This window comes from Formica exsecta, unplaced genomic scaffold, assembly GCF_003651465.1.
Source record: "Formica exsecta isolate Colony F162 unplaced genomic scaffold, ASM365146v1 scaffold172, whole genome shotgun sequence".
Taxonomy (NCBI): Eukaryota; Metazoa; Arthropoda; class Insecta; order Hymenoptera; family Formicidae; genus Formica; species Formica exsecta.
The window spans coordinates 259173-280578 of NW_021849037.1; the positions used below are offsets into that span (position 1 = coordinate 259173).

At 36.6% G+C, this 21406-nt stretch overlaps 1 protein-coding gene across 1 annotated transcript in view; it reads right to left on the minus strand.

The window, feature by feature from the left end:
• Positions 1-19857, minus strand: part of LOC115233355 — a 23558-nt gene extending 3701 nt beyond the window's left edge. The window contains 21 exon segments of the mRNA XM_029803719.1: positions 807-967; positions 1035-1387; positions 1528-1974; positions 2060-3535; positions 3778-4298; positions 4368-4500; positions 4574-5020; positions 5180-5424; positions 5560-5871; positions 11183-11212; positions 11215-11279; positions 11840-12298; positions 12674-13152; positions 13553-13768; positions 13955-14416; positions 14634-14820; positions 15676-15762; positions 16170-17765; positions 18000-18159; positions 18511-18619; positions 19479-19857. Coding sequence (XP_029659579.1) covers positions 807-967; positions 1035-1387; positions 1528-1974; positions 2060-3535; positions 3778-4298; positions 4368-4500; positions 4574-5020; positions 5180-5424; positions 5560-5871; positions 11183-11212; positions 11215-11279; positions 11840-12298; positions 12674-13152; positions 13553-13768; positions 13955-14416; positions 14634-14820; positions 15676-15762; positions 16170-17765; positions 18000-18159; positions 18511-18619; positions 19479-19784 — 8251 coding nt within the window. The 5' untranslated portion in view covers positions 19785-19857.
• Between the last annotated feature and the right edge of the window lie 1549 nt (positions 19858-21406).

The following is a 21406-nucleotide window of genomic DNA, read 5'->3' on the forward strand; positions in this document are numbered from 1 at the left end:
TAAGGCTCTTACACGATTAAAATCAAGTAAACTCCGAGTAAAAAGGCAAAAGAGCCACGCGCAGTTTTTTGGGCGCAAAGGTATATAATTTAAACCAAAAAATAAATTAAAAAATTAGAGAATTTCTTTAATTACATGATTCGCGAATGGCGGACGTTTCGGCCCTTTTTTTGGCCATCATCAGCGCAAATAGTACTAAATTAAACACTATAAACGGTATACATAAAAAATCTTAATCAATTAAAGCGCAAAGTTCTCATAATTGACTTTTGAGGAGGTGAAAGAGGATAAAATTTTGAGAAAGTTCCTCTATCACTTTCCTCTCTGGTCATTATTCACTGAGTTATTTAAAAATTAAGTCGATCAATCCCGTGCACGCTGCAGCGCAGCATTATTTGATCAAATTGATCGAAATCTTAAATCATAAATCAAAATTGATTTGTGAATTATACCGGCTTTAAATCACGAATCAAAGTTGATTTGTGAATTATACCGTCTTTAAACCACGAATCAAATTTAAATTATGAATTAAAGCCGGTGCAATTCACGAATCAAAATTGATTTGTGGATTAAAGCCTGTGTAATTCACGAATCAAATTTGAATTATGAATTAAAGCTTAGTATAATTAATAATTAAAAATTGATTTGATTTATGAATTTTTTAATTACCAGTTTCGTAACTCTGATAAAAACAAGAGTATTACACGATTATATACTACTCGTAAAAATCTCGTAAAAAACAAAAATTTTAAGTTTTTATTAAGATTGTTATATAAATATATCATATATATTTCACATTTGCTTACCATCTACACTATAAGTTTGTAAATCAATCTGGAAGAATTTGTGACATCCTATAATAAGAAGATTCGACGTAAATATGGCACAACTGCAAGGTTCCTGGGTTTCAAGCTCGCGAAGACCGACAAATTTTCCCGAATCTTCTTCGATTCTCCATTTAAATAATCTGCATCAATAACAATTTCTAAAAAATTGCATTATTACACACCTGTTAACTAATAAATGTTACGTACATTACATGAGACGCAGTCGCGGTGCACAGTATCTCGCCTTGTAATTGATACAGATGGCAACTATCGGAAGTAGATAATACGCTCTTTGTATTAATCGCTGGTTTAGAACAATCGGCGGCTAACGCGTTATTCTTCAATAGTCGCAAGTTGCAGTACACCAATTCTCTATATTCACCGGCTATCATTAAAGCCAGATCCAAGTGGTCATGTAAAGAAAGCTGATGTATTTGCTTGACCCCGCGTATAGTAGTGAGCGTTTGAGATTTAGAGGCGCAATATGAAAACAGGCCCTCTTTCGCGCCCAGCAAAAGTGCATTTTCCATACCCAAATCAACAACGCAGTTCAAATCCAACTAAAAATAAATGGAGTTAATAAAAAAAAAAAATAAAATAAATAAATAAATAAAATAAAAAATAAATAACAAGAATTTTTTTGTGTTTTACTTTGTAATGAATATGATATATTTATCATTCATCTCAACGCATTACTCACCTGATGTTTTTCTAATCTGAGCATAGTTTGATACTTTTTATATTTGGGTATAGCATATGAATTTTGACTGGTAGAAGGCTTTAGAACTTTAAGCCAATTTCTCTTATCAGCTTGACTCAGAGCCATAATGTCCATTCTAGACGAAGGCCAACAAGTCGTTGCGGAATTCGATTCGATTCTAAAGATAAACGGGATATCAGATTTTGCCGTTCCTGGTATATCAGGATGCTGTACCGTCTCGGAAACATTAAAACCATTGTTTTCCGTTAAATTTAAACGGCTGATCGGTATCATTCCTGCACATGGCTGATGTTCGTAGACGCACAAACATAATCCTTCCAATTTTAAATATTTTCTTTCCCAACAAGATTTCGATCTACCAGGTACTTTCACCCATCCTTCCATGGAATTTTCATTTTCGTTACACTTTGTTACACTTTGCGAATTCTATACATAACATATATATAAATAAATACACAATCCATTGTTAAAGTAATGAGAGAAATACTAGTAATAAAGTATGATTTATTACCACATCTTCCGGTTTGTCTGGTTGATCTATCGCCAATGTCTGGACACTATCTCCTATTGACGATAAACTCTCATTGCTGTCTCCAAGAACTTTGGGATAATAATTGGGAAAATCGTTCGGTAAACCACAAGTCACAGGTACAGACACTGCGCACTCCAAATGCGTCACGATTTGGCACTTGCTGCAGGTCGCAGCGCGTCTTCCAAATTGTATAGTCTTCGGACATGCCGCACATTTTCCTGCGCGCATAGGTAATCCTACATTGAATCTATGCGGATTGTTGTGTCCTATCCTTTGCGGAGATAATCGTCTGATAAATGATGAACTGCCAGATTCTGTGACATCTTTTATCCTCTTGCTTTCGCATTCTGTAGGTGCTGTAGGGGAGGTAGGTGCAGATGCAGAGATAGAAGTGCTTTTAGCTTTCTGAATTAATAATTGATCCGTCAATGTCTTCACCTTTGCTCGTTCTTTAGCTAGTTGATTCTCCAATTCACGATATCCTACAGGCATGCTTGTACCCACAGGAGGCATATTTTCCTTTTGCTTGCCGAGTATTTTGTCGCATATAGTCTTTTTCTTCTTATCACATTTATCCAATTTCCATTGCAAATAATCGATTAATTTAGTCTGCTGTTGCCGAGTACCTTCAGCTTTTACTTCTCTCTCCTGATAAAACTGTCTCATTTCTTCCAAGACGTTCTCCAATTCTACTATCCTCGATCTCAGTTCTTGACATTGATCTATGCTACTCTGTAGATCGGTCATAAGTCCAAAATTCGCTTCTTTCAATTCGTGCACTCTCGTCAAGTATTCACTGCTTTCCTCTTTCACGACTCTCGATTCTGCTTTAGCGGCTTCTAAAGCGCGACTCGTTTCTGAGAGATCGTACTCCATTTCACCACACTTTGTTGTCAACTCTTCTATTTGCGCACTAAGCTCTTGAGCGAGTTTCTTGTATTGTTCTGTCTGAGCGATAAGACTGTTTCTTTCGCTCTCTATGTCACTTGTCTCAGATTCTAATTGCTCGACATTACGTTCGGCAGCTAATCTTCGCGTCTTCTCTTCGTTTTGCGCGGTACGTGCCTCGCGTACTTTTGTTTCGGCGGCTTCCAGATCTTTTTGCAGTTTCATTTTATCCTGAATCAGCATATTCTCGCGCGTTTCGTGATCGCTCGTTAATCTCTCATAGTCCGTCAACTGTTCCTCCAAGACTGTACAAGTCTCTTTTAAGAGTTCAATATTTAATTCATAGCCTTTAATATCTTGCTCTAATTTGGCAACTTTAGACTCGAGTTCAGTCTTTTCTCCATTATGTTTAGCAACTATTTGCGTCAAACGTCTATTTTCAGCGTTCAAAGTATCGACTCGATCTTGATTCGATCGCATTTGCTTACGAACCGCGTCCAATTCTCTACGTAATGATGCGCTCGAAGATTGAAGTTCCTCGATTTGATGATTAGTTTGGGTCAAGGCCTGAAGAATATAAAAATATATGAAAAATAAAAATAAATAAAGAATACATATTTCTCTTTCTCATGAAAATTAGCTTCTATAGAAAAAAGAAAATAGAAAATGAGAAAAACATTAATTTATATTAGAAACATATAAGAAATTTTAATAAAATTTTCAATAATTTTTGGAAATAATATATACAATAAATAATTTTAAAATGTATAATAAATAATCTAATATTATATATGTATATATATATATACCCTTTGTGCTGAATCAGCCTGCATTTTATTCCTAGATGCTTCTTTTGTAATATTGTTCAATGACACTTTTGCAATGTCTAATTCATTCAATAGTTTTTTAAGATTTTCTTCTTCTTCCTTTGTTTTACTGCTTAATCTTTCTTGCAATTTCTGTTTATCTTCCTGCAATATTTTGATTCTATCCTCTGCTCTTTTATTTTCTCTCAGAGCTATTCGTTTATCTAAGTTAGCATCTGATAATTCCTTTTCCTTCTTCCATAGAGCCAATTGAGCTTGTTTCGCTGTTTGTTTTTCAGCTGTCATTTCTTCTCTTAAAGCTTGAAGTTGTTGTTCCAATTTTTCTACTTTCTCTTGCCGATGAACAATCTTTGTACTTGTGGTATCAGTAATTGCTGCACAAGTTGTAGCTTGTGCCTGATCTAATTCTTTAAGATTAGCATTTTCTGTTTCCAATTTTGTAACGCTATGTTCCAAACGTTTTAATAATTCCTCTAAATTGTAAACCTTACGCAATTGTTCTTCTGCAATTAAATAAGAAAACAGTATTAAAAAAAATTATTAAATTTAATTGTTTCTGTAAGATTGTTTACCTTCTTTGTTCAAGGAATCTTGTAATCTTTTTTGTAATGTAACTTTATCTTGCGCTGCTTGTTCTAAATTTAAAGCAAGTGCCTCGCTTTGCTCCAAATTCATCATAGTTTCATTTAGATCAGACCTAGTAACCTTTAACAAGCAATGATTTAAATGAAGAAAAATGTTATTGTACTAATTATTTATGAAATATTTGGATACTCACTTCCAATTGCTGCTTTAATTGCTCGTTTTCAAGATTCATTCTTTCCAATTGTTCTTGTAAACTTGTGAGTGTTTGTTCAGATGTTTTCAGATCGTCTATCTGTCTTGCTCTCTCTTGCAGTTGTTTACGTAAAGTTTGGATTTCAGCATCTCTTGCTGGTAACGTAGCTTGTATAGTACGCAATTGTTCTTGACAATCTTTTAATTCATTTTGAGCAAGTTCTAAGGCAACATTTAATCTTGACTCGCGACAGTGGTTCGAATCTTGCTCATTGCGTAACCTAGTTTCAAGATCTGTATTCTTTGCTGCTTCAAAATCTAATTTCGCTCGTAAATCGGCCAGCTGATTATGAGCACGCGCAGATATCTCCTCTAACTTAATTTCAACACCTTGAACGCTTTGTCTATTTAATTCTCGTGTTTTTGCTAAGGACTCCTTATATTGTGTCTAGAAATTACAATATTAGATATTTGAAATTTTGCATTAGTAATTGCTTTAATTTATCCCATTTATATTTTATTGAAATTACTAATATTATTTGATTGACAATTATATCATATTCATCCCATGTCATTACATTATGTTGTATACTATTACATTACTCACTTGAAACACACGCAATTTGTCCAATTCTGCATTTGCAGTTTGTAATTCGCACTCTGCTTTTTGTAGTTGCGAGCTTATTTCATTATTAGTTGTACACAGCGATGTAATTTTCACAGTTTGTGCTGCGATATGTTGATTTAATTGTGCAATTTTATCTTTTTCCGCATTTTCCCATTTACGTTTTGCTTCTCTTATTAATCCAAGCGCGTGAATCTCTAGCTCCTTTCTCTCTTGCCGTTCTAATTCTAACCCAAGAGATACATAAGTTTAGAATAATTGTGGACCATATGAGCTTTTTTCCACAAACATGAATTTAGTATTACATAAATTCTATATATATAATTAGATATAATTTAGATATAATTATTATAAAATTTTACCTAATGTCCGTTTAATGCCTGCCAGTTCTGATCGTGTAGCAATCAGTTCTTTCTCAAGTATATCTCTCTCCCTATTGGATGTTTGCAATCTTCGTGTTTTTTCTTCTAATTGAGATTCCATTTGAGAAAATTCTCTGACTTTATCCTGTAATTCATGTATTTTTCTTTGCATTTGTTTTTCTTGAAGTTCCTTCTTTTTCTCATCCAACTTTGTTTCCAGCTCCATCTTCTCCTTGGAGAATTTGTCCAACTGCTTAGGAAACTTATATTCAAAGTATGGTGATCCTTTCGACATAGCTTCTGTAGTTTCAGCTAAATAATAAAATTTTATATTTATCTTTCCTAGTTCTATTAATTCGTGATTTAATAATGTGTTTACCTTGAACGTTTTCAAATTGGGAAAAAGATTTCATGACATATTCCTCTTTGCCCTGCTCCTGCTGATGTAGATGGCGATAAGTAAATCACTGATATTAGATGTAACGAGATATTTACTATCCACACTCGACACATACGAAAAAAACTTTGTACTTTCGATCTACTGTAACTGTCAACAAGTACAAACGAATGCAATTTGATTTTCTCCCCTCATTATCGTTTCTAAATTACATGCTTACATTTGCGCGCGTTATTTGTAAAATGACAATATGTATTTCTTCACTCCAAGGTTTACGTTTCTATTTCTCATCATTTCTCGCGTCAACTTTGGGATACTTTGTACTTTGGTTTCGGATTGTAAATTATAACGGTCGCGAGTAGCTTCATACGTACGATTTGAATTTAATACATCGTTTGCAACATCAGAGTGCGCGATTTAAGCGATCGCGTTGACCTCTAGCGGCGATATTTGGCAAAACGGAATACTGTCGATATCGAATCAGTATAAATTCTACCTAACCTACGGTTGCAAAAATTAACTGCATTCATCGAATAAGGAAACATAATCGCAGCGTAAACACAAATTTTTAAAATATGCAGAGCGGAAGAAAATCGCATATCCAAAAAAAAAAGAAAATTTACGACGTTTATAGAAATTTTCGGATGATTGAATTACAGATGATGCAATATTCCAGCTAATGTTATTACATATGTCTACGTATTTCCGAGAAATGTAAAATATGTATATATATACCGGGTGAGGAAAAAGTATCGGACCGGTAAAATATCTCAAAAACAAGACATTTTAGAAAAAAATGTTATATATAAAAGTTGTACGGTTTTAACAAACGCATCAAATGCCGATACCCATTTGACTTTGATCTTGAACGCAATTATAAAGGAGATGTCAAGATCAACTTTAAACTCTTAAATGGAAACCCCTATTTTTTATTCGATATTCTTGTAGTATATCTTAAAAGCTTTTCAAAACACTATAATAAAGTTCTTTTCCATTAAGTATTTTCCGAATTATGAGGAAAGATACAGTTCCGCCAGCATTAGTATTATCCGAAAATGATTTTTACGTGACCTTAACAATGCTATTTAAAGACACACTAATATTGTTACTTAAGGCGCCACTTAAAACCCTACAACTTATATTTAAAATATTTTTCTCAAATCTCGAAAATAAAACATTTTTCTCAAAAATGCTACTTTTTCTTCACCCGGTATAAGGATGAATATAAATTCTATCTATACACTGTTTATACACGCCGTTTGCACATATAGTCGATTTTGTATTTAAATAGTTTTAATTTTCTTAACAAAATTGTGACTTGTGTAAATGAATCTCTTGCTCTTTTTTTTTTTTTATTATTATTAAAATCTCTTTATAATTATAAATCTGTCGAAATTCGCTTAAAGTTGAATATGAATACACAAAGTTTTTTGCCATTTATTTGAAACTTGTAATTGGTATCCATTTCATTAATTTTAATATGTGTGGTTTATAACACAAAAATTAAAAATTAAATTAATATCTTGATGAAGAAACTTCGAGATTTTAAAGAATTCATTTCGCAAGAGAATTTCCGCTTTTCAGGATACATTTGATATATTAAATTTTTCCAAGCATTCTAATTAAACCCATCACCATGTCCAGGATAGCGGAAGATTGATAAGAGATGCAAATATGAGAAAAGGTATTCAACGCAAATAAACGTGGCAAGAGAATATATTGTATTTTGTCCTTTTAATCATTACCATACGAACCGTTACTTACAAATCAAACTGTGATTGTGATTGTTTCTTCTGTATCTGTATCTCATGTTATGTGTATATGTAACTGCACATGAATATGTTCTCTTTATGAAATAACGTGTTTATCGTCTATTTAGCATTTCTCTTAGCGGTACCATTAACGTCTCATTAACGTTATTGATATTATTATTATTATTATTATTATACTTACTTTGATACAATAAGGCTCTATGTGGTAGTGTAAATAATATAATAATATATAACTTTAATTAAATACATGAGCATGATAAATTCAGCATTTATGAGCGCTGAGGCAATTTTATATATATATATATATCTTTTTCTGAGTTTAATTTTGTAAATCGCATTATGAATCCGCAAGTTTACGAGACGCTCTGTAAAATCGAACGCACTGATAAAAATACATTTGTAAATAACGCAGAATGAATTCATCACTAGGCTACAAACTTCCGAATTATGAGGAAAGATACAGTTCCGCCAGCATTAGTATTATCCGAAAATGATTTTTACGTGACCTTAACAATGCTATTTAAAGACACACTAATATTGTTACTTAAGGCGCCACTTAAAACCCTACAACTTATATTTAAAATATTTTTCTCAAATCTCGAAAATAAAACATTTTTCTCAAAAATGCTACTTTTTCTTCACCCGGTATAAGGATGAATATAAATTCTATCTATACACTGTTTATACACGCCGTTTGCACATATAGTCGATTTTGTATTTAAATAGTTTTAATTTTCTTAACAAAATTGTGACTTGTGTAAATGAATCTCTTGCTCTTTTTTTTTTTTTATTATTATTAAAATCTCTTTATAATTATAAATCTGTCGAAATTCGCTTAAAGTTGAATATGAATACACAAAGTTTTTTGCCATTTATTTGAAACTTGTAATTGGTATCCATTTCATTAATTTTAATATGTGTGGTTTATAACACAAAAATTAAAAATTAAATTAATATCTTGATGAAGAAACTTCGAGATTTTAAAGAATTCATTTCGCAAGAGAATTTCCGCTTTTCAGGATACATTTGATATATTAAATTTTTCCAAGCATTCTAATTAAACCCATCACCATGTCCAGGATAGCGGAAGATTGATAAGAGATGCAAATATGAGAAAAGGTATTCAACGCAAATAAACGTGGCAAGAGAATATATTGTATTTTGTCCTTTTAATCATTACCATACGAACCGTTACTTACAAATCAAACTGTGATTGTGATTGTTTCTTCTGTATCTGTATCTCATGTTATGTGTATATGTAACTGCACATGAATATGTTCTCTTTATGAAATAACGTGTTTATCGTCTATTTAGCATTTCTCTTAGCGGTACCATTAACGTCTCATTAACGTTATTGATATTATTATTATTATTATTATTATACTTACTTTGATACAATAAGGCTCTATGTGGTAGTGTAAATAATATAATAATATATAACTTTAATTAAATACATGAGCATGATAAATTCAGCATTTATGAGCGCTGAGGCAATTTTATATATATATATATATCTTTTTCTGAGTTTAATTTTGTAAATCGCATTATGAATCCGCAAGTTTACGAGACGCTCTGTAAAATCGAACGCACTGATAAAAATACATTTGTAAATAACGCAGAATGAATTCATCACTAGGCTACAAACTTCCCTTTTTTCTCTCTCTTGTGTGTGTATGTATATATGTATCATACGCACATACATACACATACATATATAATTATACATTATATTTATAAGCGCATAGCATATAATCGTCAAAATGCGTATATACAAAAATATATACAAATTCCTCCCAGTTTCATTTCACTTTTTAAGCCTCCTTTCTCTTTTTCCATTCTCAAAACGTACACTGGGCTTCTCAATATACAAATAATATGGCATCCATTACCTTGAAGAAACTTCTCTCATAAAGTTTTTAACGACTTAGAACGGTCGAGCTCTTATTTTGGATTTTTTTTTTTTCATTAAAGATTTCTTACCTCAAATACAATAAAAATATTACTTTTTATTTATACTGTGCATTATTAAAGAATTTCGTCGTTTAAAGTTTTTAGTTATCAAATTTTATATTGCTACTTTACTTTATATGTTTTAGATAATCTTATAATTTGCGACAAAATTCGGAATAGAATTCTATTTTTATATACTTGGCATCGCGACACTACCGCGTCGCTTGATATATAGTTTTTCTGTGTTGTATATTACAAAAAAGCATTTTAAAAAATACACACAGATGTACAAACTATACAATATGCACACATATATTAGAATAAGTGTCATATTAAGTTTTATAAACACCCTCTCTCTGTTACAAATTATAGATCACGTCTAAAGCGGAATTTGAAAAGGCTTTGACTGTCCAAAATAAACAATCATTATGATATCAAAGATGTCAACTTATTTTCCAAAATTTCTTTTCTCTATGAGTCTGATACAAATACCATTGTAATTGATCGCACAATTTGTTTAATGAGTAACTTGTGTTTTTTAGAATACTTGTTAGTATTAATTGCATCAATTATATGAATTGTCAATTATAAATTTCTTTTTTATAAAATAAATAAATATAGTAAAAGAATCAAGCGCAGAAAACTGCGTTGTCTTCAAAAAAGTTTAATTATATAATTAAAATTTGTTTTTTTTTTTGACATTTAAAACCTTTTAAAATGTTTTAAAACTTCTTTTTTTAGCTATGATGATGCAGAGGAAATCGACATCATAAGACAAAATCAGCTAACCAAGGCTATTGATGTGACTACTGTGTGTGCATAATTCTTGGAAAGATTATTTTCTATATAATGTCGTTAGCATCGGACATATCTTGGATCTAAAAACACATTCTAATCGTCGCTTTTATTCGCGAAAATAGCAGTGAGTATTTTCGATCGTCATAGCTTTCATTTAGATGCTTGTCTTTGATGCAATAACACGAGTATTACAGAATACAGACTGTTCAGGATTGCGTTCAAAAATCTATTGGTCAGAATAGAGTAACATTTGATTGACCAATCAGGAAAAAAAAGGCAAATATATGTTTGCTTCTTCTCTCTACTCTGCGACGAGAAGATTATTGAATGCAACTTAGCAAATCGTGGTACACTAATTAACGAAATTGATTAAAACCATTATAATTTTATCATCATCAGTATCAATAGAGTTAAATAAATCAGTATCAATATAATTAAATATGTTATGCACATTACACACTTTCATATTTCATAAAAAATCACTATTCTTTAAAAATTATATGCGATTTAAATAGAAATTATTTCATATTTACTTTTACCTATTTTTTCCTCTCACACGAGGAATTATCGTTAATTGTACCACGATAATCTATACCACATACCCTGTCTTATCGTCACAGTCACTTTTCCCGCGCGACGAATTCGATAATAAGGCACGTTGTCGATCGATTCGTATCCCTAGAATCGATAAGCGTGTAAAGGACACTTGGATACATTTCCACTGGATAAGAAGCTCAAAATCAGAAACTGAACGCAATTGTAAAACGGCATTACCGAGATCGGAACAAAATTCACCAGCCAATCTAGACGCAGCCTTTTCTTGTTAAACTTTCGATTCGCAGACCAGCTGCTCGGTGGGTCATGTGTTTCGACGCACAAAGGGAACAAATAATAATACAATACGCAATTATATTGCGGTCGCGACATGGACTCGGATGAGTCGGATAATTAACAATTAAATAATCTACCATGTATGGAGTACCGTTTAAATAATTTATGTTTTCGTATGTACATATCGCGCTTGCGCGTTTGCGTGCAATTTTCGCTACCGCATCTATCGAAAGGCTGTTTCTAGCACGCAGCATTGGCACACGCGTTGCGAATACAGCTGATACGACCGATCGTATCAGCAGCTCCGCGCACATTCGATAACGTTTGTCTCTTATTCCTTCGACGCGCGCATCCTTGCAATCTGCACATGGCACCTGGGATTCAGAATTAGGAAGCAGCGGTTTCCATTAATCAATTCTCTTCTTTTGCCTTTTCTTATCTTGCTACTTGAAACTTAAAAAGCAGATTTACGGCAATTGCAATTCACACAGGAGCCTAGAATATTTTTCGCGCAATCTGCCTCGGTTTTCACACCTCTACGCCGAGAACCCTGTCGACGACGTATTCGTATCTCTTTGCCGGCTCCCCGTTGCCTTCGTTCTTCTCGATGGGCTTGGATGGAGCCTCGCTCTCGCCGTTTTCCGAATTTTGTGCGCTCGATTCCGCCGCTGGCCGACCTTTAGCGTTTACAGGTTTGTCGGTATTTTTGATCACCGGGATCTCATCCTCATTAACATTCGTGATGACAATTCCGCTCGCATTCCGATCTGCGATGCCGCTGTTGTTCCTCGTGGCGGACGACGCGGTTGCGCCGGGAATGCTGTTCGGCCGTATCGTCGAATTTATAATACCGTGAGTGGTAGTAACGGGCTCCGACGCGTATCTTCTATGAGTGTGCGATGACGTAGGACACGTACTATCGGTTCCGAGATCTTCAGGTGGCAAAATAGGAACGTTCAAATTCACCCGCGTGAAGAAAGCCATCTTTTCTCTGAAAAAGAAAAAAATAGCGTTGCTTATTAAATATGATTTTTATGAATGTAATTTTTCCTCTTTCTCATACAGTCTTCGAAACAATTCGAGAAAAATCACAGAATTCTTATCGTAATTTATTTGAAGATTTAATCTTTTTTATTCTTAATTAACATGAATTAAAATGTCGGACTTGATTTCGGATATCATCCGGTTACTTTGGATATTACTTAAATGTTCGGATATTGAATTATATTATTTCGAAATAATAAAGAAACTAAAAAAATATGTACTAAATAACAATACAAAAAAACAGATTCTCTTTTTCTATTGGAATATAATAGAATCATAATGAAGAACAATATCGGAGTAAAACGAAATTTGTGTTATTTACTTGAAAGAAATGATGTCGGGCTTTCCCTTCCCAGCCTTCGTTTTCCTTAATTTGTAAATCTCTTTCGATGTTTTCTTCATCATCTTCTCCACTTTCTTCTCCTCGGCGTTTTTACCGTTTTTGCCATGTTCGGCTTGTACCATGAGGTTTTGGAATTTCTGATCTTCCAACAGCCACGTTGCCAGATCGGTATCACCTTTCTCGCGTGCCTGTTCCAATCGCTGCTTCAGTTCCCGTAACCTACTAAGCTCATCTTGGAGATTATTCAGTCTAGCGTGCTGCGCCTGCAGATCCAATTCAAGATCCAATGACGTTCTCATTGTGGGCGGCAAATGGGACGATTTCTTCGAAGTAGTTTTGTAACTAAGAGCGGATGATGGTCGACGCCATCGTAGGGAACGTCTTTCTACTGAATTTCGTTGGAAAGGTCCGCCTCTGCGATAAAGCGGCATACTGCTATCGCTGTCGCTACGATTAAGCTGTGCAAAGATAAGACATAAGAAAAAATTAAATAAATAAATAAATGAGATTAAATAAAAAGAGTCTACAAGATGCTAAAATTTCCATCTTAAAACATCATGATGTGATGAAAACAAGTAGAGTAATTTCTACAATTTTTCAATTCAAACAGTAATTTTACAACAGTTAAATTTTTTTTAAATTGCTATAAGATATATTAAATGTATTTATGTATGTGTGATATATGTATCTTTTTAACCATTTATTTACAGTTTACGAATGATGGAAGTTTTAAAGTGTCTTATAAAAAATAAAACTTAAAATATTTTTACGGCATTTTGTAGAAAAACAATTAAAAATAACAATAAAGATATAATAGCACAAATTATATATTTGTTTAAAACTTTAGTTAAAACTCACTCGGCAGATGTAATGATTTTTGCTGACGGCCGCGCTCGGTGAGAATGTCTGACTCCTCTTGATTACAATGGAGTTCTTGTCGTCGTGAATAGCGCCGGGCACAACGCCAGCTGCGGAGAGTTTCCTTTGCTTGCCCTGCTCCGGAATAAATACGCATTCGGTGTTTGTTTCCTTGTCTTGCGTTTGCCTCGTTTCCTCATTCAGTTCTTCATCTTCCTATTATATTACACCATAAATTTAACCATTAGAAATTCATTGAAAAAAATCTTATATCGGACAAAAAAGTGTAATAAAATTTAGAATCGATCTGTTGAGAGAAGTTTAAAGAAGACACGTTCGAACTTCAAGTTCGATACAGCTTCAAAACGAACGAAGTGTAAGCAATAAGTAAGTGTTGCTTACCTCGTGTTCCAAAACATCCTCCAGAATATTGTCCTCCATTACAAACTCCATGACAATGCCCTCTTCGTCGCTGCCCTCGCTTCCGCTTTCGCTATCACCGCCATCTTCATCCTCTTCTTCTGGGCTACCCAAACAATTGGCGAGCTCCTCGAGTCTCAACGTCACGGCTGTCTGTAGCTCGTCGCAACCTTGATTCCTCGTCAAGGTAGATGTCTGAGAACTAATTATCGTACTCTCGTCACTACTCTCTTCTTTCGTATTTTGTGCGCTTCTATACATCGAGATGTCTGATTCCTGTTTGTCGTGCTTCGTTTGCCTGATGACACTCGTGGTGGCGCTATTACTGGCGCTGGTACTGGGATTGGTTTCGGACGGTTGCATGAAGCGGAAGGAGAGTATATTATACCATTTCACGCTAGGAGATTCTGGACTGAAGTCTGCCAGCGAGACTTGTGCAGAACCCTGTAATCACATTAATGTCCAGCATGATTTAACCGTCTATTTCGAAAAACAAACATTAAACTTTATTAATTTTGTCTAAATGAAGAATAGAAGTGTTGATTCTCTAAATATGCCTCGAATTTAGAGTACACTCTGATCAGACGTAATAGAATATAAAATCTCGAAATAAAGCAAGAACTTACAAAATACGATAAGTTTGAGAAAGCTATAAACGCACCAAGCATTTTTCGGCTTCGGTGCACCAAAGTGTCACTTGCAGGGTCTTCGTGTACAACTTGTTGAGCGGTACGGCGATTGGAAACGTCTCGCCGAAAGTTGGTTTTCGTAGATCCACGACGGGTTTTGTGCAGCAACACATGTGACTGATGGGCAGTTGCATCGGCAGCAGAGCGACTTTGATGTATCTGAAATATGAAACAAAAGAGAAACGTCACTTTTGCGTGAAAAAGGCGGCTTAACAAAAACGGGGGCTATAGTTAAGCGAAAACGAATAAAATTCGCAAGAAGAATCACATCTTCCTCTCTATTCCTTTCTCTCTCTCTCTCTCTCTCTCTCTCTTTACTCTTCTCTTTCCATTTAGGGTTGGAAAATGTTGATTCACCATCATGTGAAAGATGGATCATTAATCAAACGCGCAACTATACATTAAACTCTCTCTCCTTCTCTCCATCCATCGAAGCGTTGTACTGCGTTTTGTGAATTTATGACCGATGGCCGGGCGCAATGGCTGCGGCAATAAATTCCCGAGTGGCCGTAAAGCTGATTGCAAAATCATCATGGTATCGCTGATAATAAGTGGATCCTTACATAACAAAGGTGAATGCGGTACTCGCTGGTCAATGATCTAAACATGAACGCGACAAGGATTTCATAATTATATTTTAATTTCATTTAAATATGTCAGTATCTGGGGGCTCTAGTATGATCGATCAAGTAACTAATTCGACGAGTAAACAAATGTCGAATGCATTTGCGTAACTATTAGCAGGTTGACCCAACATTGCACATCAAGTTATCTAATCGGTTATCTTTGAAAGCGAGACACCATTCGCAGATATAATTCGACCTATCGGTAATACTTGTGTATGTTAAACTGTACGTAATGTTGACTAATCGGAAATGTAAATATCCGTCTTGAACTTTTTGAGGAATAGAAATTGAAATAAACAGTGCGACCATTAACTATTACGATAAAGTGTGAAACATTGCTTAGAATATATCGCTTGAAAATAATTAAAAAAGTCTCGTTGATACTTACACTTGCGCGTTATTGGGTATGAAAAGCGCTGCTAGATTTCTCGCGCGTTCGATGCCAACATGAAGCAATCCATCGCTCACCGAATACCTAAATGCATAACATTATAAATTTTAATTTGTTCCAATATTCAAATTATCACAAGGATGCATACAAAATATAATTTGCAATATAAAAACATGTATAAAAAGTCATAAATGCTATACATATATTATCGAACGATGATTTGAAAATATATTATATCAAAGTCTTTTTTTGTACTTGCTTTGTTTATAGCATATACATATAATTACTTCTTTTTACATAACGTTTTTAACATATACATACAATTTTATTATTCATAATATAACACATTTATAACTATATGCAAAAAAAATTTTATTTTCTACAAAACAAATGTATTTTTTAACACACATTTGATATTTCTAAATACGTAACATTTTTTATTTGCCCGTGATATTTATAAAAAGAATGAACGTGCAATGAAACAAACGTACCTCAGTTTGATCTGCACCTGCGCCGTTTCCAAGCTCATCTCGCCGGAAGCCAACGGATCCACGTCGGAGATGAGACCGGACAGTCTTTTCCGATTAGATGCCTCGAAAACGCCCGAATCGCCAGCGACACTCTCGTCGGAGACTGCGGCGGAAACGGATCTGGTGTTGGTGCCAGAACTGCTGGCCCTTGATCTAATCCCAGTGGGCGGCGGCGTCTCGCTGATCGGCGACAATGGGGGTAGCTCTTGAGGTGGTGGCGGCGCTTGTTGCAGCTGCAGCAATTGTACACTGGACGCGCCAGGCCTGCCTAGGCCACTGCCCTGTGACATGTTGCACGACTGCAATTCGATGGGCGGATGCGGACCAACCACAAGCTTCAGGCGATCCTGCGAATTGGAGGTGCACGATTGCTCCTGCTGTTGCGGTACTCCCTGCTGTTGACCGAATCTGAGTTCCGTCAAACGGTCTTCTAGTTGATTCCCGTCGAGATGCGACGCGGTTGCACCGCCACTAGCCGTCACTACCGTCGTCGTCACTGCCACGGGTCCCACTCTCTGATGCTGCCTCCTCTGCAGTTCCACTTGTTCGTAGGCAGGCGGTGGACCCATCGGTGCGTTCTCGTATAACGGCGACACCGGCGGGCTCACACTCGACAGACTTGATCTCGGCGAAAGACTGGGCTGAGATCTACCGGGCGAGGGTGTGCCTACGAGATTGTTCTGTTCGGAGCCACGCAACAATCTCTCGACGCGCCTGTGCAGATCCACCATATCGACCGGTCGTTCCTGCTGCGAACTGGTAGATCCCAGACACTGTGGACCGCCGTAGATGTCCGTGAAGCTTAGCCCGGAGCTGAGGGAACCCTTGCTGCTAGTCGTACTGAGACTACCGAGGCTGGAGCTGCTGCTCACCGATAATGTGCTAGCGCTCAGTGTCTTCAGCTGGCCCTCTAACATCGCCATTGATCGCAGAGCGTCCCTGAGTTGCTGCAGCAACAGCTGCTTCTCCTCGTGGAGCCGCACGCGATCGGTTATGGTTTTGTTCGATAGTTCAAACGCGGTGTTGAGATCCTGCTCAAGCCTGCGAATCTCGCACTGGATCTTTTTCATATCCTGCTGCGTCCTCGTGCGCGGTGTGATACTCCGCAATTCTCGCAACAGCTGCTCTTTCTCCTGGAATAGTAGCAGCTTGTCCTTGTCGCTCTCGGTTTGACCTGGCGTCACCTTCTCCTCGAGATCCGCCAACTGCTGTTGAATGTGCTGGATCCGCTTTCTCGCCTCATCGTACTGCAATCTCATGCGCGCCATTTCGGCCAATCGGGTCCCGATCGGCACCAGTTCACCCGAGAGATCGGTCTGGGAAGCCGTGCTAAGTTTCTCTTGCGGCAAACTAAGCGTGCTAGCTTCTGGACTACCCTCACACAATTGCAGCCTTGTCAGTTCATCTTTGAGCTGCGCCAGCGACTGCATCAGTTCGGCCTTCTCTTTCTCTCCGGAACTCAAGGACTTCTGGATATTACGGAGCTCGGTCATGATGGCTTGCGCTTCCGTGATATTGTAGCATCCACCATGATGGCCGCTCAATTTTTGCTCCACACTGTAAAAGAAAACAATCGGCAAGAGTTAGAGTTATTCATATTATAAATAATTAGGCATATATATATATAGTTGTTGATAAAAAAAACATCTTATAATCCGGAGAATACTGATATTTTCGAGTTTTTGAATTTACATGAAACAGTATTATTTGTTATCAAAAAAAGTTAAATTTGTTAAATAAAATAATATAAAAACTTGGTTGGTCGCCGATTAAGGTTTACACATGTTATACCTGGCGAGAGTATCCACTCCTCGTTGCGTGCAGTTCATCTCCGCTCGAATCTGCTCGAGTTCTCGTTTTAATCGAGAAACTCGGCTTCTGGCGAGTGCCACGTCGGACTTGAGCAGGTCAGGGTCGTATTTGGTACTCAAGGAACTCGAGCTGGAACATACTGTGAACCACGAAATATTCGTCAATACTTTTTCGCACAATTTGCCTACATATATTTATATTGCAATCTATTTAGACTAGATATTTAATCGTGTATTAAAAAAATACGAGATTAATAGAAACTGTCGCTTATCATAGGTTTCTGAATTCATAATCTATAAAACTTCGTTTTAGTAAATTATTAAATAGCGACATATGATCGATGAAATATGGTTGCACGGATGGCTACACGTAATGTAAGCACGGCTTATTAAAGTTATTAATTAATTCAGAAAAAAATTATTAAACTTGTGTTTTCATTAAAAAATAATTAAAATTGTAGAAAAAAAAATTTATTTTTTAAATTACTCACAACTTGTACGTGATGCGCCAAGGGTGGATAAAGCATTATTGAGGTGATTGTACTCATCCTGCGCCAGACAGAGCCTTTGCTGTTTTACGTCATAGATCTCCTTCTTCGCCTATAACACAAGAGTTTTATGATCTTTTTAAAACAACTGTCATCGACTGGTTTTCGCATGTATCTCTATTATATAACATAACACACTCCTATTGATCCTAAGCGGCAAAACATTACTTCTTGACATAATGTTTTAAGACAAATTAAGTAGGCGCCTTAAAGAAATAATAATCGCAAAGGAAATAATCTCTTACAATTGTGTAATTTTTTAAGATGATGATTATTTAAGTTTTAAAAATTTGTGCGTGTTTGTACTGCACAAACAGTTGATTTTAAATTATTTATTTATTTATTGATCATGTGCACATTGTGTACGCTAAAGTATTAAATATTAAATGAAAAATATATATGTGTATTACATTTAAAAATTGAACAGAATCTTTGCCAAGAAAGTGAAATTATAAAAAAAAAAAAAAAAAAAAATATTTTTTTCTAATATAAAAGCTTTCAAGAATTCTTCCGAATGATCGTCGAAAAAGGTCTTTGCTTTAGAATAAAATAAATATGACTTTTATCATTGTATTTGATAAAACTATGGAAAACATGGTTAACGATTTCAGTTTAGATCAGCAGTTTCAGGATTATTTATCTGATATCACTGTATTATTCCAATATCCGGAAGAACCGCACGATTTCACCATATCCACACAATCGCGTTCGGCCGCGAAAAAAATATTTATGATTAGCTTCAACGCTTTAGCGATAAAATTTTGCAAAGCATCTCCCTTAAAAGGTAGAAACGTTGCATGTTCACCCACGGAGATACGACTCGCACTTCCATGTTAAAGCGAAGAAAGAACGCGATATTTAATAGAAGAATACTTTGAAATATATAATTTTTTCCCAAGTGGATTTCTTACATATTCGCAATAATAATACGCCGTTGCGTCAGCGTCGTCGCGCTTGTAACACTGTTCCCAGTAGAATTTCTGTATCTGCTCATCGTTTTCGTAGTCGTTGTGATAGCACATCCTCATGCGATACTGCGACACGACGTTCTCATAGATCTGCTCTTGCTGCTGCTGCTGTTGATACTGGAGATACGTTGGACGTTGCAGATTCTTGCGTTGCTGCTCTTGCTGCGCCTGCTGATGATGGTAATTGTCCACGTAGTTACGGTACTGGTGTGCCGGTACGAGTACACAGAGGGTGTACTGACGGTCCATGCCGGGTACACGGTGGACTGTGCGCACTCTCTGTGGCTACGCGACGATGCCTTTCTTCGTCTTCTTCAACCTCTTCTTCCTTCTCCTCCACTGCTTTTTCTTCTTCTTCCTCTGTTCTTCCTCTATTCCTCTTCCACCAGCTTTCTCTCTTTTTCTCTCCGCCTTCTCTCGTTTCGCCGTTTCTTCTCTTCCTCCTCTCGATCCCGTCTCGTGCCCTCCTGCGCTTGTATACTCTCCTATTTCCTCTTTTCTCCTCACCTCATCTTCGCGAAGGCCTCCTCGAGACTGGCCGGTGTACGGGGCCCGAAATTCCGATCCCCACCTCCGTGGGTCTCAATTTTTAAGGGATCCCACCTTTTTTCCTCTTTTTGCCTTCTCTTCCTTCGCTTCTTGCATCGTCCAGCCAGTTCTGCCTGCCCCCTCTTCGATGCCCCCACCTACCTCTCCTCCGACACCCCTTTTACCCCCACCGTTACAACTTCAAACGTGCACACAGCCTCTTTCCTCTCTTCAACGGGATGAAGCACGAACTGGCTCCACGAACTTCCCCCTCTTTATTTCCTTCTCTGCTTCTTCTTCTTCTTCTTTTCCTTTTCCTTTTCCTTCTTCATCATCATCATCATCTTCTTCTTCTTCTTCATCTTCTCCATCATCATCTTCTCTTCTCTCATTCCAGAGGCTCTCTCCACCGCGTATTTTTCATGCCGTCTCTCTCGTTTCTCGGCGCCCTCAAGCGCCTCTTTCTTATTCGGCGTAAAAAGACAGCCCTCGGCAGTTCCGATAGGATCGTCATAACCAGGACCCCGATAAACTCTGACTAGAATAGGTTGCTTTAAAATTTAACTAGCGCAAGATAATGTGTTAAAAGCAAATCAATTAAACCTATGTTACGATCTCTCCGAGACATTTTCAAGCGTAACCCTATCAGTTACTTAAATATGAAAATGCGTTTCAGAGAAGGAATACATGCAGCTCGCATGACTTGTCGTACTGACAAGTTTCAATTATGTATAAAAATATTAAAATATATATGAGTATGTGTATATTATTTATTCATTGCTATAAGCTTATTGCGCGGCAAATGTTATGATTTTGTGATGGATTAAGTAACTTATATGCCATCAATAATGACAAAGATGATAATGTCTCGCATCTCTTATCGTCTTTTACCGAAGCAGATAATTAATTAGTGATAAGATAAAGCCCTTCATCGCAGCGTACAAGAAATTTTTCTAGTGGTCATTGCGCACAGTGCGGAAATCTGCGTTTATTATCACTATTGTAGCTCTCGAGGGCGCTTATCTTTTTCAGGCCCGCGGAATGTCCGATCCAGAAGCACGGGGCGCCTGAGGGCGAATGTATGATCCTGCGCGATTGGTGGGGCGTAGCGTGCGCGCGGGTTAAGAGGACGGGTAGCAAGAAGGGGGGTTGGGGAAGGGAAGGGTAGCCAGGATTGCAGAGGTATCAGCGGAAGACGAGGACGAACGAAAGGCAGAACGGACGGAGGGGGCACGAGGAAGGGGATGCGATGGAAGGGCGAGGAAATAGAAGGAGGAGGAGGAGGAGGAGGAGGAGAAGAAGGAGGAGAAGATCCGGCGAGGTCACGGTACGACCCTGCTGAA